The following is a 22,621-nucleotide window of genomic DNA, read 5'->3' as shown; positions in this document are numbered from 1 at the left end:
TACTGCCAGTTGGTTTCAATGAAACATAATCACTTAGTGCCATTCCAGACATAGCAGCCATCTTGTGATGTTACAACACGGCAGCCATTTTGGAGATGGTCCTTACTTGGGCAAAATGTGGGGGAAATTCTCAAAAGGCGGAGCAACAGAGAAGTCTTTAAAACAAAACAAAAAATGGAGGCTAGCATACTAAATACTTCTGAAGGGTCCTCCCCTTCCCCTATTGCTGACCCAGAGGGAAAAGAGGGATACAGAGGGAGGGAGTTTCTGTAAGAAAAGGCCTTGGTAGCTGAGGTTGGGGGGAGTTGGGTATGTTTAGCCTGGATAAGAGGAGACTGAGAGGAGATATAATAACCATCTTCAAGTATCTGTCACACGGAAGATGGAGCAAGCTTGTTTTCTCCTGCTCCGGAGGGTAGGACTCGAACCAATGGCTTCAAGTTTCAAGAAAGGAGATTCTAACTAAACATCAGGAAGAACTTTCTGACATTCAGAGCTGTTTGATAGTGGAAGAGACGCACCCAGAAGGTGGCAGGCTCTCTTCTTCACTGGGAGTTTTTAGGTAGAGGTTGGGTGGCCATCTGCCATGGCTGCTTCAACTAAGATTCCTACATTGCAGGGGGTTGGACTAGATGACCCTTGGGGTCCCGTCCGACTCTACAATTCTAGGAGTCAAGGATACCTGAGGGCCTTGTTCCAGTCAGTCACACACACTCTCTGGGCCAAAACTACCCCACTGCCCTGAGCGTCTTAGAGGATGGGATATAAACAGCAATTAATAGAATTGATAATGATAACTGAATGATTATTGGTGTATTTAAAGCAGAGTGGATTTGTGACCTTCCAGAAGTTCCCATCATTCCAGGTCATGCTGGCTGGAGCTGAAGGGAACTGAGCACTGACAATATCAAGAGGGCCACAGGTTTCCCCTCCCTAATTTACGAAGTATTAATATGGGAGAACAAGAATTATGGTGCTGGAGGAGACTCTTGAGAGTCCCATGGACTGCAAGAAGATCAAACGTATCCATTCTTAAGGAAATCAGCCCTGAGTGCACACTGGAAGGACAGATCCTGAAGCTGAGGCTCCAATACTTTGGCCACCTCATGAGAAGAGAAGACTCCCTGGAAAAGACCCTGATGTTGGGAAAGATGGAGGGCACAAGGAGAAGGGGATGACAGAAGATGAGATGGTTGGATGGTGTTCTTGAAGCTACCAACATGAGTTTGACTAAACTGCGGGAGGCAGTGGAGGACAGAGGTGCCTGGCGTGCTCTGGTCCATGGGGTCACAAAGAGTTGGACACGACTAAACGACTAAACAACAACAACAAGGTGAGAATAACCCTTCAGCTCTTGTTAGAAACAAGAGGGTTCCAACAGCTGATGAACAAAATAATAAAACAATTCATTTTGAACAGCAGGGCAGCATCCTCTGTGATCTTCATTGTTTATGTGACTACAAAGCTTCCTGCGGCTGTTAGGGCGGTTGTTTTGTTCTGTTTTACGGCAGAATATATTTAAATTTATGTTCTAAATATGTTGCAAGTTGCTTGGAGACCTTTGGGTAGCAGGCAACAAACAAGTCAAAACAAACAAGCAAGCAAATAAATAATATGTGCTCGCAACCGATAAATTACCGCAAAATGAAGCCAATGTCATGAACAATAGGGAAATTATGCTTTTCTATTACAGGGCAACCTCAAACAGAAAGCCCCCAGAAGAGGATGTAGCTCAGCGGTAAAACGCCTGCTTTGCATGCAGAAGGTCCCAGGTTCAATGCCCGGCGTCCTCAGGTAAAGAGAGACACCCCCCCCTTCCTGAAATCCAGGAGAACTGTTGCCAGGAGAACTGGGCAGCATTAATACTGAAGAAGGAGCAGGTAAGGCCCAGCCACCAGCCACAAACAAGCAGGACAATATCATCGCTCCTGCTCTGAAAACAACAGCAGATTTCTGCCCGCTCTCTGCACACACGCACACCGTACTTGTAAAGCAGTGTCACACCACTTTGAATAGTCGTTGTTTCACCCAAAGAATTATGGAAGCTGTAGTTCGATACGGATGCTGAGAGTTGTCAGGAGACACCTCACATAGCTACAATGCCCAGAGGTCCCTGTGAAGAGGGATTGGTTCTTAAATCACTCTGAGAATTGCATCCCTGGGAGGGAAATAGGGGCATCCGAACACAGCCAGTGTGGTGTAGTGGTTAAGAGCGGTGGACTCGTAATCTGGCGAACCAGGTTTGATTCCCTGCTCCTCCACATGCAGCTGCTGGGTGACCTTGGGGTAGTCACACTTCTCTGAAGTCTCTCAGCCCCACTCACCTCACAGAGTGTTTGTTGTGGGGGAGGAAGGGAAAGGAGATTGTTAGCTGCTTTGAGACTCTTTCGGGTAGTGATAAAGTGGGATATCAAATCCAAACTCCTCCTCCTCTTCTTCTTCTTCTTCTTCTTCTTCTTCTTCTTCTTCTTCTTCTTCTTCTTCTTCTTCTTCTTCACCACAGACTATAGTTCCCAGAATTCTTTGGGGAAGCCAGGACTGTCTAAAGTGGCATGGTACTTTAAAATGTATGGTGTAAACGTGAACTTCTCCTCTCTTCGACCCTCCCAGTGTCCCTATTTTCCAGGGACAGTCCCGGATTTACTGGGACTAATTTTTAGGTTTCTAATTTGATCCCAGAATGTCCCGCTTTTCCTTAGGAAAATATATGTTGTAAGCAGCCCAGAGTGGCTGGGGCAATACATAAAAAACTGGGGAGGGGTATAACTAATAAAATCAGATGGGCAGGGTATAATAAAATAAGAACAACAACAACAACAACAACAACAACAACAACAACAACAACAACAACAACAACAACAGAATAGGACAATCCTGTCTTTATTGGAGAAATGTTGGAGGGTCTGCACTGTCTGTCTGTCTCTCTCACAAACACACACACACCTGCAATTCTGCCTCCAGTCTGCACCCTCTGATTCACTCCTCAATCTCCTTGTGGCTCCTTGCCCAGTTTACCGCCCTTCTTAAAACCACCCACTCATACTTCCTGAGGGGCTGGTGGCAACAGTCTTCCCTTTAGACCCAGCCACTGTCCTTCTTTCCTTCCTCCATGCAACCAGAGAACCAGCCGCACCCCACCTCACCTCTTCATGTTCAGCCGAGCGACGCGTGGCCCATACAAATTCCATGACAGCGACGAAGACTGCAATGATGAGTCCGCAGATGAGCACCACAAAGATGCCTCCAATGTTCTCCATGCCCAGCCCTGGGGGGGTGGGGGAGAGAGAGAGAGAGAGAGAGAGAGAGAGAGAGAGAGGAAGAAAAAATAATAATGGGAGCCAGCAAGGACAGAATGGACACAGCTCTAAGCTGCCCCCACCCTGGCCACTTTCAGGAAGTCAGAGAGCATTCCTAACACCTTGGATTTCACATCTCTCTCTCACACACACACCTATAATGTTGTCTCCTTGCCCAATGTGCCTAGAGCAGCTCTGAATGTTCGCTTCCAAATATTTTCAGTGCAATTTTCAGCGCTTTGGAAGATCCCCAAATCCCACCCAAGAAAAACTTAAATGTATGCTTTTGAAAGTTAGGATGTTTGCAGACACCGTGTTTCCCTTTCCCTGCTGTTCCCTGGCTACTATTTTTCAGCTTTTCCTTCCCTAGAATCCAGCCAATCCGGAATACCTTAGTAAATGGGCTGACACATTTCGCTGATTTTTCGATAAGTGGGATCTTTAAAAAACAATAGAACACAGGCTGAAAATAAACCCTTTGCGTCCAAACCAACAGAAGCTACTGACTTGCTCAACTGTTAGTTGGACACAATATTGGATCTGTTTCTGCTATGGTGAGGCATGTATTCCTGCGTCTACAGCTGCAGCTCACTGGATTTTCCTCCACGAACCCATCTTTTTCGACCGGCAGTCTTCTTTCTTGCCACCAGAGGTTGCTCTACACAGCCTATTAGCAATCTCCACAAAACTTAACATCTGATTTCAGCAGGTGGGCATGCCTGTGAGCCACACATGAAATCTAAGTTACAAAAACTGACGTCAAAACAGCCCCAAAGACAGGGCCTCACAACCATATACTGTGGGCCTTCATTTAGGCAGAGAACCATGCTCAATGCCAAGGTTTCACCTGCTGGCTTCTTCCTCCAGGTTTTATTTCCCCCCCCCCCCAGCTTGCCATATTTAATTGTTTGTATGGAAGAGAGGTCTGAGGAACATTGTGCCATACGTTCAAAGCACATTTCTTTCCACGGGGCCTATAAGACAGAGTTGTTCCGCTTGGCGTTTGGCTTGGAATCAACTTGATCCCCTCCCCCCTTTCCTTTTTCCTTTCTCCTTCTGTGATGGAACCCCTATTTGGGGACTTCCCTGACTTTTTCTGGCCCACATCGGACCAGTCTGGATAGTTGGCCTTGGTGAAGATTTGACGTTTTCATCCCCCAAAAGTTTTTGATTTGAGTTTCTAGTGAAATGAGGCTGTATTTTAATCTTGTTTTTAAGTTGTATTTTAATCCATTGTTTTTATACCAGATGTTAGCCACCCTGAGCCCGGTCTTGGCTGGGGAGGGCCGGGTATAAATAAAATTTATTGTTATTATTACTATTTAGATCACATGCCTCCGTCCCCAATTAATCCTGAGAACCGCAGTTTGTTGGGAACTGGGAATCTGTGAAGGGTAAATGGCAGTTCCCAGAATCCTTTGGGGGAAGAAGTTATGTACAGTGGTACCTCTGGTTACGTACTTAATTCGTTCCGGAGGTCCGTTCTTAACCTGAAACTGTTCTTAACCTGAAGCACCACTTTAGCTAATGGGGCCTCCTGCTGCCGCTGCACCGCAAGAGCACGATTTCTGTTCTCATTCTGAAGCAAAGTTCTTAACCTGAAGCACTATTTCTGGGTTAGCAGAGTCTGTAACCTGAAGCGTATGTAACCTGAAGCGTATATAACCCGAGGTAACACTGTACTTGAAGTGCCTGGTGTAGGTTTAACCCATATTTATCAAAAACCTTGGGCTGCAATTCCAGTTGGGTTCTGCTCAGTGTTAACCCAACCATGGCGTCCATTGGCAACCTCAGGTTGGCGGCGCCCATCATACGCACCCCTCTGACCCTCAGAACCTCACCTTTGGCCCGGTGGTCCTCTTCTTTGGGACACTTGCTTCCCTCCCACCACTTCCGTTTCAAGATCTCCAGGCGGTTGTTCTCCTGAAGCTGCAAGATGGCGAGGGTGATCTCATCCCGGAACGGGGAGCCTGCGGGATCGTCAAGGAGGCAGATATGACACAGGGCTGTCGATGATGATTAATCCACCCCTTCTCAGGCCATCACTCAGTCGAGCTTCAGAGCAGGGGCCGGCATGTCGGCTCCAGCATTATGAAAGTCGTCTAATATAGCTCCCTGCTGACTTTGAATCTCATTTACCAGTTGGCTTATTGGTCACACAAGGCTTGTCAGCGTTTAAGGTAAGCGGGGGGAAAGGCGAAAGGGGCCTCAGCTGCTGCAATCAGCTGCGGCTCCTTGCAAGAGCAAGCCTATATCACTTTTTTGAAAATCTCCCTCAGTATTGATCTCTGGGTGATTGGCCGACCTTACTGCCAAAGTTCATCCAAAGTGAAAGGGGAATCTAAAAGATCCATGTTGATGAAACCACTGTTTCGAAGATCCCCAAAGACAGGCTATACCTGCCTATGTAGGGGTGTTCGTGTGTGTGTGTGTGTGTGTGTGTGTGCGCGCGCGCATGCGAGTGAGAGAGAGAGAGTAGGAAAAAGAGAAGGAAAAAGAGAAGGAGCTGGTATAAGCAAGCACGTCTGCATGAGAAATCAATGTGTGTTTTTTGAAAGAGTCATGCAAGTTGTTTTTTGTTGTTGTAGCGTTTCTTTAAAAAAATGCTTAGGGGTATTCTCATTTTGTCTCAAGAAAATCACCATTTTATAGTTCAAATCGGGGGGAATAAATACAGTAAATGGACAAAAGTACAAAGATTCACAAAATGTTTAGGGATATGCATACCCCTGCGTCCCTCCAGAAACAAAAGCACTGGCGTTCACAAAATGTCATTGCCAGCAGAACACTAACCTGTATACAGTGGTACCTCGCAAGACGAATGCCTCGCAAGACAAAAAACTCGCTAGACGAAAGGTTTTTCCGTTTGCGAGTTGCCTCGCAAGACGAATTTCCCTATGGGCTTGCTTCGCAAGACGAAAACGTCTCGCGACTTTGTTTCCTTTGTCTAAATAATAATTCGCAAGACGAAAAATTCGCTAGATGACAAAACTTGCGGAACGAATTAATTTCGTCTTGCGGGGCACCACTGTACCTCCCCCCCAACAAGTTTATTCTGGATTTACCCTTTCCAATGGATATTTTATGTAAAATAAAAAATAAAAAATTGCCGACAACCCATTTGCAATATCTCAAATTACGCCCTCTCCACAAAGCACACCTCCTACCTTTCTGGTAGGAAAATAATTTAAACGGTCAATTTTGGCCTTCAAAAAGAATTCCTTCTGATTAGTTCAGAGTGTCCTGAACTCCAAATGCATTTGACAACCTGCCACCTGGCGGAACCCCCAGTTATTTGCATTTATCTGTTTCCAATGCCCATTCCAACCCCAGGTTGAGCCAATTAACAGGGCGCCTGGCTCAGCCTCACAAAGGTTTTCTGTGGCGGTAATTCTCCAAGAACCCCCATTGCACCCCCATGCTGACTACTTTGAGATTATAAATCTACAAAATAGGGCCTTGTCTTGATAAAAGAGGCTCACGTATGTATAAACAGTATCTATTTCATATCAATATAGAAGATCAACAATACAGACGTCACACAAACATATACAGAATCCTGAGGGCAGCCCTGTATAGGTGAATTTTTAACGTTCGATGTTTTATATTTTTTTTCTATTTTGCTGGAAGCTGCTCAGAGTGGCTGGGGCAACTCAGTCAGATGGGCGGCATCTAAATAATAAATTATTATTATTATTATTATTATTATTATTATTATTATTATTATTAATTAATTAAACAGTGAAAACTATGAACTACCAACTACGGATTGCTAGTAAAGAGTTGGTGATTCATAGCATTCATTTTTATTTGGGATTTTTTTATGTGCTTGTAAAATGTTTGTGCTGTTGATCTTTCATGTTAGCATAATATAGACACGATTCATAACTTCTTCTTCTTTGTTTTTGTGCAACATCTAGCACCAGGAATTCCTAGTGCCAGGTGCAGTACAGAAGAATCAAGGTAGGAGTCATACAGCAACCTCCACAATAAGTAGAAGTGACTCAGGTATATATAAATAGCATCTATTATTATCAGCATTGTAATTATTAATAGGCCCACGCTTCTATGTCCCTGTGCCTTTGACATGTTCCATTGTTCTGCTCTTGGCACCGATGCCAGCTGATGATTGGCTCCAGCTACTGCCACTCACCCAGTGGCATGCCGATGCCATAGCCCTTGGTATCCAACAGCCCCCCAATTTGCGTCAGGTTGCAGTTGAGCCTCCGGTGATACTCGTTCATCGTGCTCTCGAGCAAGAAGGCATACTTCGAATTCAGCACCCGGGCGATCCCCTCCTCTGTGCTCTTGACAAAGACACTAGGTTGCTTTGAATGCATGTAATTCCACATCCGCTGGTACGTCTGGTACCGAGAATTCTGGTTGGAGAAAAAGATAGGGAGAGAATGAATGAGGGAGAGGATGCTGAGACTCTGCAAGGCGATCATATACTCGTGGCTTGCTCTGAGAGGTTAGTTTCTTCCACAAATGAAATTTTATCGTGATAAGCGTCGTCATAATGCGAAGGAAGGACCTGTACATTGGTTTATTACATTTTTATCCAAAAGATATCAGGGCAGCCTGCAAGTTTCGCTCACCCTCCCCATTTTATCTTCCCAACAACCCTGTTGGGTAGGCTAGGCTGAAAGATAGCGATTGACCCAAGGTCACTCAGAAAGCTTTGTGGCTGAGTGGGAATTTTAAGTTTAGGCCTCACTTGTATTAAGTTCAATATTCCAGCCACAAAGTTCACTGACATGCTGCAGAGCTTGTCTGAGGCCCAGGGTGGAAGTCTTGCTAGAATGAAATCATAAACTCAAACAAAAAAGCAGCCAGTCCCTGGTGGGTGCCCCGCCCAGCTTAGTGTGTGTGTGTGTGTGTGTGTGTGTGTGTGTGTGTGTGTGTAATCAAATTACTGCTTTCAACAACAAGTAGTGGAACTGGTCTTGCTCCGTCCTCTCCCTGTGGCTGGTGGAAATAAAAAGACTAGGTTGTTCTCAGGTGACAAGCAGACAGAAGCATGCGGTGTGGTGAGAGAGGGCGGCACACATAAAAAAATAAATAAATCAGAAACTGCCCAGGCAATGCACTTGAGCAACTCACAATTTTATGTTGAATTATTGGATGCTTTGCTTCCAAACTGATATCGCAGTGGGCTGCCCAAGTTTAGCACTAGAGAGGGAATTATCAGGGTAACCTGTCATTTTTGTGTTTTCTGTCGGGGGGGGGGGGTTGTTGTTGTTATTATTGTTATTAATGATACAGCCCTTGCACACATAGTAGATTATTGTGGTCAGGTTTCTCGTGAAAGTTGCAAAGATCTCAGAAGCCTCTTCTGCAGTAACTTAGAGAAGGGCTGTCCCTGTTCTGCGGAACGGCATTCCTGCCAAGATGATAGGCGGTCACTTATCTGCACTTTCTGGAAACAGCCGAAGACATTTTTGTTCTAACAGGCTTTCTTAGATGAATCAATGGGCCTTTGCCACGAGTGTGCACTTGTTAGGGTTTTAGCCTTGCTTTAAATGCGTTATTCTTTGTCGCCAACTATCGCCAGTACAAATCGCCACGAGAGACGGTGTTTTTACAAGGCGACTAACGAATCAACTTCAACTATAAGAAAAACCCAAGGTCATAGAAACAGATGAAGGCGGAACTGGACTCCACACTAAAAACTATTTTGCCGCGCGATTGTGAAGTGGCAGGATGCAGCGAGCTGGTCCTCAGACCTGACAAGGGCAACACATAAGGAGGAGACAGCTTTGGGACTCAGGAAGGAAAGGAATTTGCAGGGCCCTGGCTGAAAGGCAAAACTGTAGGTTTTCCTTTCCGCCATCCGGCCTGCCACCTTGTTTGTTGATTGATTTCCCTTCATTAATGTCTCCCGGAGCAGAGACTGCTGTTACTGTGGAGACAGGTTGCCAGAGCAACCAAGAGAAGGATAGAATTAGACACCCCCCCAAAAAATGACAATAGACTGGTCACTGCCGCCTTGGCTACTGTTGCCATGGGAACCTCCAGCCTTGACCTTCTCTCTCTCCCCCCTCCAATACCCCAATACTATGATTAGTCGTGAGGGGGGCACTTGGACTGATATGTCAGATCCTGTGCCCCCCCTGGCCCTGAGGGACATCAGCTTTGAATATATTTTCAGGGGGAACAGTTCTTCAGCCCAGCGCAATATCAGAGAAAAAGCTAGCCAGGGCTAGGACACTGCCCAAGTCCCAAGAGACAGAAGCCTGGGCTTGATGTTGGGCGTGTATATGTATGAGAACATTTGGGATAGTTAAAGAGACAGCTGAAGGTCGTCTCAGCTATTCACCCAGTAATTAAAGTGGTTTTGTGGAGATCTTTTCCTCCCCACCACTCGGAGAATTTCAAGAAGGTATTTTAAAAGGTACTCAGGAAGTCGGGAGAATGAAAAGAAATGAAGGCCACTCTTCACATAATGTTTTTCAGATGCGAGAGAGAACAGGGCCCTATATTGGTTCAGAAAGGGGTATTTTGAAAGGGGACAGCTTGTGTTGTGTGGCAAGGGGAAGCTGCACTAGTAGACAAAACAAAAAAAAAATCATTTTACACAAATTTATCATTATTATTATTACTACTACTATTAATTACCCGCCCTTCACCAGAAGGTTTCAGGTGTGCAACGATCTGAAATTCAGAATTAAAAACAGTTTGCAGCCGCAGGAATAGGGGAGTCCTGAAAGGACCTGTTCTCCTTTGTCCCTTGTTATATTTGCAAAATATATGTATTTTGTGCTGTGAACAAAATCTTCTCCCCTGGAAACCCAACCCACAGAGCTTGTGCAGAGGTTGGAGCAGTTTCCAGAACTGCACTCCTTTTGAGTACTGGTTCAGATTTACAGTGCAATCTTAATACATGTCTTTGTTTAACTGCTGAGTGAAATGGGAACTACACGCAAGGAATTGTCCATGGGAATTCTTTTTTCCCCTTTTCCTTTTGGACTGATTCCTATTAAGCATGGAGAATGTCGTGTTAGGCCTGGATTCCCCCATAAGCCGAAGGGAAGGCCAGCAGGATTCTATTATACTGCTTCTAAGGATGCACAGATTGTCGCTCTGATTCACAGAAAAGGAGCATGTAATCCAACCAGGGCCAAGCAGGTGATCCCAAAAAGCTCACAGAGAGGTCAAAGTGGAGATTGCCACCCCTGGAAGCAAGCATTTAGGAGTTTTCCCGTCTCTGAATAAAGAGGTTCTGTGCTTTAGCTATCAAGACGAGCAAGAGCAAATCTTGGGACAGAGTAGCTAAACGGACACAATCAGCTTAAAACACAGCTACCCGTATTTTTCACTCTATAACACGCACCCGACCATAACACGCACGTAGTTTTTAGAGGAGGAAAACAAGAAAAAAAATATTCTAAACGAAACAGTGGATGTATGAGTTTTGTGGTTCATGCTGTGGCCACAGACATGTGATCTGACAGTGAGTTTGGAGTAGCCCAATGCAAAAATCCTGAGGATCCATGTGGATCCATGCTTTGTAACCACATTTTTGCACCACTGCGGCCCCAGGCAACAGTGGGTGTGTGCTTTTTTTGGTGCAAGATGTAGCCATGGACATGCTATGTGATCTGATGGTGAATTTGGGGTGACCCAGTGCAAAAATCCTGAGGATCCATGTGGATCCGTGCTTTGTAACCACGTTTTAAGTGGGGAGGGAAGGAAAAGCACTCAAGGGACAAGGAGCACGCGTGGGGTGGGTGGAGAAGGATGCTGCTAATAATGCAAGCGAGGGGTTTAAGGGGAGAAGGCTCCTCTCCTCTCCCACTTTGCTCCTTTAAAGCAAGCAGGCTCTGCTTTTCTCCCTCCTCCCCGCTCATCCCCGGCTTAGCGAGCTGAAATCTTTGCTGCTATGTAGCGAGCTGAGTGGGGAGGAGAGAGGGACAGAGAGCCTGATTGCTTTAAAGGAACCAACCTTACAGGAGCCGCTTACACTCGTGTAAGTGGCTTCTCTCCTCTCCCGCTTTGCTCCTTTAAAGAAGCAGGCTCTCTGTCCCTCTCTCCTCCCCACTCAGCGGCTCTTCTCCCGCTTTGCTGTTTCAAAGCGAGCCACGGAGGAGGGAAGGAAGGGGAACCATGGATCCTCTGCTCACGACTGCAACAGATCCCCCTCGCCACCCGTAGGCATTCCCTCCATAACACACACAGACATTTCCCCTTACTTTATAGGAGGAAAAAAGTGAGTGTTATGGTGCAAAAAATACAGTACGTTACTCCCCCCAATTCAAATCAAAGACCCGTATCTGCCAACTTCAGGGCTGGGTGCCAATGCCTTTTGCAGCTAAAACAGCACCACCCACCCGTGAGAGGAAGGCGGCAGCAGCAGGCTCAGGAAAACCCCCACGGTTTACAGAAGCGCATAAACATTGTTAGAAGGGGGGGAACTTAAAAACAGCCTGATGATGAACTGAGCATGCTCGGTGACTGTGGACGGATGAATGACAGTTGTGGGAGGGAACTGGGTGTCAGCCCAGCCATAGAGCTGACGAGCGCATCTCTCTCTCACTTGGAAGAAGGTCATTGTGGAGCCCGCGTGGATGGTGCCATATTCAATGTTGGTCTGGTCAGCCAAGTCGTCCGCCGACTCAATGGGCACCTCCATCCTTTGCACGGTGAGGAAGGCAGCAAGGTTGGCCGTGTAAGAGGAGATGATGATCAAGGTGAATGCCCACCTGCAGCAACAAGAACAAAATTCACACGCAATTTTCAGTACCCAAAAAAAAAAAAAAGCCATTTAAGGAGGGCAATGTATGCATTTCTATGCATTTAATTTATAGCTCATTCCCCCCCCCAAAAAAAAACCAGCTTCTATTTTATCCTCACAACAGCCCTGTGGAGTAGGTTGGGCTAAGAGAAAGCCACTTCCGAGCTGGAGAGGAGGTCGGGTTGCAGGCTTCACGCCCTCCCCACGTGCGCGGGGCTTGGCTCACAGCCCCTGTGAGACTGAGGGAATTCTCAGCCGCGTCATCTCCCTTGCCAGCCAATCGGCTGAGCCAGGAGGCGTGGCCTGCACTATTTAGGGCCAGCGCGGCAGAGGATTTTCCTCTTTCGTCGCTCCAGCTGCTCCGGTTTCCCAACCCTCCCACCCTTTAGGTTCGGCTCTCTGACATTGCTATGGACTTCGGTTGGTCGCCGTCAAGGGGCCTGGTAGGAATTTTTTCCACTTGGCAAATTGGCTCCAGCCATTTGGTTTTTCGCCTGCCTCGTAGCAAATCGTCACAACTTCCTCGGCATTGGGGGTTAGGCATTGGTAAGGGTATTGTTATGTAGATTGGGGGAGGGAGTGCCATCACCTTCCCCCGTATAGAAGGGTAGTCCGGTAAAGGATTCTGGGGGGCGTTGCCCTGTCTGAAGCCTATGGAGGTGTGGGTCTAGGGCACGCCCCCAAGCGGTCACCCCGGGGGAGCTCCTAGTTCATGTGCATCAGCAGGACTCCCCCTACTGGCGGTTAACCCTTGCCAGACTTCAAGCAATCAGGCTGAAGCCGGATAGTCGGTAGGACCAATGCCTAAGCCAATGCCGCTCAATTCCTGTAACCAGTAAAGTTGTGGCCTATTTTCGCCCATTAACCTAAAATGCTGGTGTCATGTGTCTTTATTTCCGATGGGGGAGGCGGGAACTCACCACGCAAAGTGAGAGGCCCACGGTCACCCAGTGAGCTTGGTGGCTGAGTGTGGATTAGACCCTTGCTCTCCCAGGTCATAGTGCTGCCATCTAACCACTACGCCACACTGGCTCTCGGGGAAGGGCATTCTGGGCATGCATAAAAGTGCCTCTCCACTTCTCCTGCAGAAGCAGAGGAAAACTTCCTAGCTAATGAGATCCCTTCGGGTTTCAAGATCTAATGCCGCGACGCTTCCAGGCTGCAGCTATTTTGGGATGGCATCTCATCACAGGCAAACTCAGGTTGCATATTTATGCAGCAGATTGGGAGGGCTTCCCCGAAAGATTGGACTTCTTTGGAATAAGGAAAGCGATAGGGTGTTGCTTTGGTGTAACATCGCCTAGCCTCCTTACCAGCAAATCAGAATTCACATTGCCACAATTTCTCAGTTGGAAGCTCACAGGTCCTAAATCCTTCTGAGGAGAGGGCGGTGGCAACCCTTTGCGATAGCAGTTAACTTTACAAATATCCAGGTTGAGAACAAAGGAGCAAGCAGACTCCCAAATGGGTAAAGCTACTCTTTAAAGGAAAAAAAGCCACTTCTTGCCTGCCAGACAGTTTTTTTAAAAAAAACCTTGATCGTCTTTCTCCTTCTCTGGCTGCATGCCAACTGCTAAAATATTTCTCCCCAGCCCTCAGCAAAGCAGATGGGAGTATCCCTAGTAGCTAGCAGATACCAGCCATTAAAATTCATCTACACTCACCTAAGCATTGATGCTTATTTAAGTCCTCAACAATACCCACTGAAGATATGCTGTTAGCCTTTATCCTAGAGAGAAGGTTGTGTCCTCATTTGACACAAACCAACATTATCCTTGTTAATTTAACATGTCCTAGTCACATACACTTAGGTGAAGAGGTCTGTTCCATTACGTTGCTCAGATTAAGACTTACTAGTAAATTCTATTTTTTATCTTTGTAGAATAGGCTAAGCAACATTTGGGTAAGGTGCTGAAAGGGGTTGAGTGGGCCCAAACATTGATTTAGTTTACAAATCCACGCTGCCAATTGGCTAAAGAATTTCTAGAATTCTAGAATCTGCTTTTTAAACCATTAATCAATGGAGCAATTAACATTAGATATCACCCAAACTCTGATGTAAGACACTGAATGAAGTATGACAGCCTACAATTCGGTAAACACAACGGGAGTTTCCCTTTCAGAAAGAATTGTCTTCTTTATTTTTTTTATTCTCTGTTGCAGTAACATGCAAAAACCAAATCAGCCTTCACAGATAAACAGCTGTGCCCTTCAAATGTTGTCGTCACCAACCCCCCCCCCCCGATTAATCAACTAAAACTTTAGTAGATTAATCAAGACTTAACCACTATCCCATTTAAAAAATCCAAATTCCTAGGAGCCACCACCAAATGTTTAAAAGGCACCTGGAAAAAAATATTTAATATATTTCAGTTGTTTAAACGGCAGCAGAATGCTACTAGGCAGCTGGGAGATGAGGTGGTGTCTGGAATTTTCCAGATTTGAATATACCCCATAGCTGGTCACCCCTCCTGCTATGGACCCCAACTCCAGAGGCCCCTTTCTCCAAACCTGTCAGGCACATGCCCCACAGATGCTCACCAGACCCCACTGACGCAGCGGGTAGAGAGGGCCCGAGGCATGATCTCTGACCCCTGTTGCATGAAGCCGCCGACTGGGAACCAGAGGCTGTTGCCAAGCGTGTACTGGTTTTCCAGTATGTTGTGCCGCTCGCGCAGGCAAGGATGGGGGTTGTACCATTCATAAGGGCTCAGCCTGTGGGGAAAAAAGAAAAGAAGAGAGAAAAGAAAAGAAAGAGAGGAGAGGAGCTGCCTTACTTCTATGCAAACATATTTAGGCTCAGGGTCTTAGGGGGTAGTCTCCAAACCTTCACTGAACTACCAATTTAATTACAGGAAGGCATGAAAGATGAACCAGTTTCAAAGTGACATTTCAGATCTCGCCCTAAATGGCTGCAGCCACGAACATCCATCACAGGATTTGAGCAGTGACATTTCCCACAATCTGTTACAGCAAAGAACACAAGAGCTGCCTTAAAGACGGCACACAACTTTTAGTCCGTTTAGCCCAGTGCAACCCGCTCTGGCTTGCAGAAGGCCTCTGGGCTAGAGATCTTTGACATCGTCAGCTACCTGACCCCTTTTTTGACCTGAAGTTGCTGCCAGGGACTGAACCTGAAGTCTACTGCATGTAGATTAGGCACTCTTCCACTGAACTATGGTCCTTTCCCCAAGTGTAACATGTGGAAGAAACCTAGGCTGGGATGGCTAACAGGCAGCCTCTGAATCAGATGCAGCACTCAAAGCAATTTCATCCGGTCCCTGGAAGCCCTCCCCAATTTTATCTGGAATATGGTGGAAGGAATGTTGTAAGAAACTGAAATATTACATACTTCAAGGTGACTCCTCTGCCTTGCTCCTTCTGTGCAATGTGTATGTGTGAATGTACATATCTGCACATACCATTATGTCTGAGTACCTACTGACAGGCGGTCGTGACTTTATGCAGAGCTCAATTTGTCTGACTAAATCTACCTCCCCCGAGAAAGAATGCAGACGCCTGACCACCTCTGCTTCAGGGTGCATTGCAACACACAATGCAACAAGGACGTTTGGTTAGGTGCTTAAAAGATCTGGGGCACAAGCCCATAAGCAAAGATGGGCAGACGCTAATTTATATGTGTGGATGCAGTTTCAGAATTTTAATGCAACAGAATGCAAGCTGACTAATTTCCCAACCCAAACCCCACTTCCAAAAAACACTCAGTTAATTTGTACCACATCCCAGATCACCCGAAACTTCTTTCGCTCAGTTACCCCCCGTTAATCTCCTGCTCCAACCCAATTCACTTTCCCTTCAGTTACACAATTCACCACCCCCAAACAGACTCTTTAGAAAGTAATTTCAAGTTATTCTCTCAAATTAATATCCCAGTAACACGGAGAACACACAGAAGCAGACTTCTGCTAGATTCATTACCCACCTAGAAACACTAGAGGAGCTTAGAATTTTTTTTGTGGGGAGGCCACAGCAGTGGAGCTGGGAGGGGGGGACACTGGGTGCCACTCACCCAGGGGGTGGCACTTACCACAGGGCCTCCAACGTGCCCAAGCCATACACCTCTCCTTTTCGGGTGACTTGGGGCTCACGTCTGCCAGGTGCCCACCCCCCCCAGTCCCCTTGCAGCTGGGGGGGGAGGCAAAGGGTGGATTCCATGCTGGCTCCGCCCAGAGAGACCTGCCCAGCTTGCCCCGCCCCCATGGATGGCTCAGCCTGGGCGCCCAAGCTGCCAGCTACACTGCTGGGAGCCCATGCCCCATAGGCCCATCCCTAGTAGTGCCTCAGTATGGCTCCAGGATAGGGGGCACTAACCTGGCAGCTAGGAAGAGGACGCAGCTGACAGCGAGATAAGCCAGGAGCATGAAAAGCCAAACAGCCGGGGAGAAAGGATCCAGGAAGGAGAAATATCCTGGTTTGCGTCCCTGTAAAAAAAAGAAGAAGTAGCAGGACCACTGAATCACCATTAATATTATTATTAATATTAATTTATTATTATCATAAATAAAATTATTATTAATATTAATCATTTATTTTATTTGTACCCCGCCCATCTGACTGGATTGCCCAAGCCCATGGGCAATTCTAGCCCAATCACCTTCTAAATCTGGCCTGCAGACGCTCCAGGAATCAGTGTGTTTTTACATGAGTAAAATGTGTGCTTTTATTTAAAAGGCATCTCTGGGAATTTGTTCATTTTTTCCCTTCAAAATATAGTCTGGCCCCCCACAAGGTCTGAGGGACAAACTGAAAAAGTTTGCTGACCCCTGCGGGCCTAGCCACTCTGGGCGGCTTCCAACAAATATTCCCTATACAGTGGTGCCTCGCAAGACGAAATTAATTCGTTCCACGAGTTTTTTCGTCTTGCGATTTTTTTCGTCTTGCGAAGCACGGTGTCGGGAAAGTTTTGGAAAAGCTTCAAAAATCACCAAAGTCTTCAAAAACCTCAAAAAAGGCTACCACACCGCGTGCTATGAGTTGCTCGTCGAAGTCAAGTCGCAACTGTATTAACGGTGTTAAGAAAAAGGAAACAAACTTGCAAGACGTTTCTGTCTTGCGAAGCAAGCCCATAGGGAAAATCGTCTTGCGAAGCAGCTCAAAAAACAAAAAACCCTTTCGTCTAGCGAGTTTTCCGTCTTGCGAGGCATTCGTCTTGCGGGGCACCACTGTATCACTCTTCAGCCCAGCCTAAACCTTGCCTATCCCCAGTGGCGGCTGGTGTGCATTGCAACTGATAGGGCAGAACGCAGGGAGACCAACAGCAGGTGGCGCCAGAGCCAATGACAGAGCCATTTCTAGTTTTGTCCCCATCTTCCTCCCTGCTGCTGCTGCTGCGTTCTACAGGGGCAACGCTGAGACTAAGGGGAAAGAAGCTAACAACTGGCACCATCTCTGACTGGTTGCAAGAAAGGAGGCAGGTAGGTCAGGGCTGGCTGGCTGGAGGCAGACGAAGGTTGGTGTGTCAAGGTGCCCCAATGGACCAGCCTAAACATTGCCTATCCCTAAGGTAGGAAGACTGGGCTGTTTCATGTGGGCCAGCAAACTGCCGTGGTGCATTCCAATTAAAAGCTGCCTCCACGGAAGCAGAGCCAGCATTGCTTGCAGTGCTCCTGAAAGCAGACTTAACGGGTCAACTCTGCTAACTGCAGAGATAATGGAGCTACACAATTAGCTTTAATGCCGTTCCCTTCGCTCTAATGCGCCTTGAAGGAAACCGGCTTGTTGTTGTCATTATATCGGGGATTCTGGAGGCTGTTTCGGAGGTTGTTGTCTCAGGGCTGGTACCTTGCTTTCTGCTGATTCATGACAAACCCAGGGCAATTGCAGCTACGCTCCCTTGCTCCATTTAAAGGTCTTTCGCAAATAACAGGGTATTTGTTAGGATAATGTTCCTCTAATGAGCTCAAGGCAGAGGACGTGGCTTCGTTCCTCGCTCCCCATTTTATTCTGACAACGGCCTTGTGAGGCCGAGAGATACTGACCAACCTGAAGTCACTCAATGAATTTCGAGGCTGAAACGGGGGATTGGAACAAGGGTATCGTTGGTGCCACTGTTGCTTATATTAGCCCCGCTGCACACTTTGCGATCCGTCAAGCTGAATGCAGCCAAGGAGACCTTGTTTTGACAACCTCGCAATGTGATAAAAGTTGCTGTTTTTGCTGCCTTCCCAAACTGAAGACAGGAGAGAAGAGTCGTGGGATGGTGTGAAACCACAGCACAACTTTTCACCGTTATCAGAATGGAGGAGAAGATGGAGCGTTCCTTTAACCAGTGTTTCCCATGATAAAGAACTGCTTTAAGAAGGCTAAAGCACATCACCCGCAGGGGTCAAAACTCCCACATATTATTGTGAGGCTGTCTAAAGTCTCAGAATAGGTACAGTGGTACCTTGGTTCTCAAACTTAATCCGTTCCAGAAGTCCGTTCCAAAACCAAAGCGTTCCAAAACCAAGGCGTGCTTTCCCAGAGAAAGTAATGCAAAAGGGATTAATCTGTTCCAGACTTTTAAACACAACCCCTAAAACAGCAATTTAACATGAATTTTACTCTCTAACGAGACCACTGATCCATAAAATGAAAGCAATAAACAATGTACTGCAGTCACACAGTCAATCAGTCAGTAGCTGAACTGGGTTCCACACAGTCACAAAAACAAAGAGCTGCAAAAACAAAAACACAAGATAAATAGCAAAAACAGACAGACCTCAGCGTAACACTCAAAACGGAAGCGTGGCACTCAAAACAGAAGCGTAACACTCAAAACGGAGCACATCCGGCTTCCGAAAAAACTTCGCAAACCGGAACGCTTACTTCCAGGTTTGCAGTGTTTGGGTTCCAAGTTGTTTGAGTACCAAGGCGTTTGACAACCAAGGTACCACTGCACTGGGTTGTGTGTGGAAATGAGACTCAACAGCCATGTTGTTCTGCCCTTAGGTTCACCGGCCCATTTGCCAACCTCTCAGCCGTGGCCCCCCTCCTCCCAGGCCCACAAGACAAAAGCGCACATACCATGTGAACCCGGTACAAGATGCTGATCCCCAGGGTCATAAAAGGCTTGGAGAAGTCGATGACCTTCTCCCGCTCAGCCGTGATGGTGAACGCAGCCACGGCCAGGTCAGCTTTCTGCGGAGCAAAGCACAGTGACCCCTGCCTGTCACTCGGGGAATCGCACGGCCCAACCCACCGCCATGCGCCCTCTTCTGGGTGGGAGCAGGAGCGAAGGAGCGGCGCCTTCTCTTCCTCTTCCCCCTCCACCCGCCAGCCATTCTAACTGCTCAGAGCGGGGAAAAGATCACTTTGGCAACGACACCTTGCAAGCGGAAAAGGAGGTGGCAGGGAAGAGTGTGTCAGAGAACCAGAAAGGCCAAGCTGGTGGTCAGAGAGAGGCACTGAATTTCACAGGCTGATTTGTGGCAGCAAACTTCCGGCAACTTGCTCATGCAGTGAAAAATCAGGGTGATTTTGCACATTTATTTCATACTGAGGTTTCCAATCACGTGGTTAGAAAACAATTTCCCACCCTGAATGCATATTTAATGTATAAATATGTCCCCCAGTACATGGTTTCTCCAACTTAGTGTTTTTGGACTACAGTTCCCATCATCCCTGACCACTGGTCCTACTAGATAGGGATGATGGGAGTCGTGGTCCAAAAACAGCTACAGACCCAAGTTTGGAGAAACGCCGCCCTTGTATATGGGTGGCCAATGTGATGCTCTCTAAATGTTGCCAGGCTACACCTCCCATCAGCCCTGACCTTCGACCATGCTGGCTGAAGCTGATGGGCCCTGGAGTCTAGCAACATCTGGGAGGACCCACATTAGCTATCCCTGCCCTTGTGGGCTGGAGGTAGCAAACACTCAACTGGCAGCCAGAGGTCTCAGTATCGCCCTCTGGTTGGAGACTCCAGAACTACAGCAGATAGCAATTCTTTCCATAGTGCATTATTGTCCATTTTAATCGCACTATCTTTTGTAGCCCCGGAAAAAGAATGAAGTACCGGCTGCTCATTCATTATCTCCACAAATAAGACCGGGCCTGTGCCTGGGGGCTTGTCCACACTTCTGCTTGTCTTGTGCTTTGAAAGCACTGAGAGGTTCCTGCCACCCCCGTCTCACTCCTTTCCCAGGGATAAACCCGCTCTTTAGCTGTAAATCGGAACAAATGGCAATCCCCAGAAAACCTGGTTGCAGTTTTCAGCGCTAAAGAGCGGTTTTCCCTGAAGGAAAGCTGTGGGAAAGCCCTCGGTCAACCCATGCAGTAAAGTGAAGTGACAGAGTGGTTTTACAACTTCAGACTTAAGTTGCAGGGATGTCATTCCTGAGCAGTCTTTCGTGCAAACAAACAGAACAAAGCCTCCCTGCAAGAAAAAAGCTAGGAAAATATTTTAGCCGAGCCCAGTTCCTGTGATGCTAGCTTTCTACTTGCAGGGAGCAAGTACAGGAATGCAGGTGCATTAAAAAATCTGATCCCCTGCCACCTATCACATTTTGCCCTGTGTCTAGACAGGCCCTTCATCTGAGGGCAAAGAACCAAAGAAGCAGTGGTAGGCCTGAGCTTTTGGAGGAACCGAAAAGACAGTGATAGGGCAGTCATGGTGCCCTACAGAAGAAGCATGCTGTACATGCTCACATGTGCTTGTCCTCTCTCACCAGCCCACACTTTTGTGCTTTTGGTTCTGACAGAAGATTCCCTGTCAGATGATATACTACCGAAAGATCAGGGGGTTGTGGGTCTTCAGGAAAAGGTCTGGGAGAAGGAGACCCCACTGGGTTCCACCCCAAGGAGCCATACCCTATTAATGAGCTCTCCCACCATGCCAGTCCAAGATCCATTTGGCTCGGGAGCCCCATAGAGCCCGTCTTCCACCAGCTTAATCTGGAAGCGAAATTTAAGGATGTCGGCGAGTTCGTGGAGCATGTCTACGCAGAAGCCCTCGTACTGCTCTGTGCCGGACAGCTCCTGGAAGTTTGCACGGCGCATCACGTAGGGGTTTTCCTGTAAGAGGGGACAGGGAGCCAGTGAGTAAGAGCCCCTTGCGTGAGGGGATAAGTGCTAGCAGAAAGTTTGCAAGGAAGTTTCACTAAGGCCTTGTTCCGTTTCATGCCCTCCGACATTCCTCAGATGAAAATAAGGACATTTCTCACTCCTCGCAACTGACTCAACTGATGGCAGGCTGTGTCACCCAGGAGGGAGGTGGGGGGCTGGCTGAGGGCAGACCAAGGTTGCTGGGGCAACCTTTTCTTTTCTTTTCTTTTCCAAATACTTTTTATTGCTTTTTTGTAACAACAACAAATAAAATAAATACTCTTACATTAAAAAATGTGTATGTCTTCTTATTTACCCTGCGCCTTACTGCACCCGGACTTCCTTCCATCCCTTCAACGGTTTTCATGTCTCAAATCTTTTCTTACAGTTTCTTATTTCCGCTCCATCCACATCACAAGATTTACATTAATCCTGCTACAGTTTTTAAATTCTTACAATTACTCCGTATATATTCAACAAATTTACTCCAATCCTTTTTGAACTTTGCTTCTTTTTGGTTCCGAATCTTATAAGTCAATTTCGCCAATTCTATGTATTCAAACATTTTTGTCTGCCACTCCATTAAAGTTGGGATTTCTTGGGATTTCCATTTCTGAGCCACTAAGATTCTAGTGGCGGTCGTTGTGTACATGAATAGCTTGTAATCTTCCTTTTTTAATTTATCCCGTTATCCCTAGCAAAAATGCTTCTGGTTTCTTTGGGAAAGTGTATTTAAGTAGTTTTTTCATTTCATTATATATCATTTCGGAATACGCCACTACAAGACGTGCATAATATCATAATAGCTGGGGCAACCTTTTCACCCTCCACTGCGGGCCACCGGCACATCTTGTGGCAGTGAATTCCTCAGGTTAATCATGTGCAGAGGCGTGTTCCGAAACCCTAACATGCAGAAGCACTTTTGTCAGTCCGCAACTACAGCTAAGTCAGAATAGCCCTCTGCAGAGGAGAGAAATGTTGGCTTATTTCTTTTCAGGAGGAGGAGAGGGGAAACTACCCTGGCTGGTGAAGCAGTCGCCTTTCCCTGCCTTCTTCAAACGAAACGAAACAAAGCCCTGCTCTCACATTCTCCACAAAGCACTTTATTCTCCTCCCAAAAGGCACTGGGGCTGTGCTATGTGTTGACCGCAGCCATAGCTCTGTCTCAGCGCCTTCTGTGAGGAGGAGAATGGCAGCCAGACACCCTGAGGAGCTCTACACAGCAAGGAAGCGCTTGTTAAAAAACGAAAAGAAAGGCAGACAGAAGATAATAAAAGGGAGGCATTCACCTCCCCCACCCCACAAAAAATCTCTACTCAGCACCAAACTGCACTAGTTCAGATCACACCAATGCTGAACCACTCAGCTTACGCTGAATTATTATGAGTTCCAGTGTAATAATGTTTTGATCATGTCTCCTGCTTAGACTAAGGGCAGTCAATGCTGCTGGACTCCATCAGCCCTGACCACAGGCCATAGTGGCTGGGGCTGATGGGAGTTGTAGTCCAATGGCATCTGGAAGGTGCCCCATGGGCTCCTCTTGCCG

General features: G+C 46.9%; 1 protein-coding gene across 2 annotated transcripts in view; it reads right to left on the bottom strand.

The window, feature by feature from the left end:
• GRIK5 (glutamate ionotropic receptor kainate type subunit 5) overlaps positions 1-22,621 on the bottom strand; it is a 97,648-nt gene that overhangs the window by 3,274 nt on the left and 71,753 nt on the right. For both annotated transcript variants that reach the window (XM_028742288.2, XM_028742287.2), the window contains 8 exons: positions 20,842-21,045; positions 19,057-19,170; positions 16,363-16,472; positions 14,572-14,745; positions 11,833-11,998; positions 7,450-7,675; positions 5,138-5,266; positions 3,144-3,265 (listed from right to left, as the gene is read on the bottom strand). In XM_028742288.2, the coding sequence (XP_028598121.2) occupies positions 3,144-3,265; positions 5,138-5,266; positions 7,450-7,675; positions 11,833-11,998; positions 14,572-14,745; positions 16,363-16,472; positions 19,057-19,170; positions 20,842-21,045 (1,245 nt within the window). The remainder of the gene's footprint in view (positions 1-3,143; positions 3,266-5,137; positions 5,267-7,449; positions 7,676-11,832; positions 11,999-14,571; positions 14,746-16,362; positions 16,473-19,056; positions 19,171-20,841; positions 21,046-22,621) is intronic.

Source organism: Podarcis muralis, chromosome 7, assembly GCF_964188315.1.
Source record: "Podarcis muralis chromosome 7, rPodMur119.hap1.1, whole genome shotgun sequence".
In the NCBI taxonomy this organism is placed as follows: Eukaryota; Metazoa; Chordata; class Lepidosauria; order Squamata; family Lacertidae; genus Podarcis; species Podarcis muralis.
Note: the sequence above shows the minus strand (reverse complement) of the source record. Positions and strands in the feature narration are given on the sequence as shown.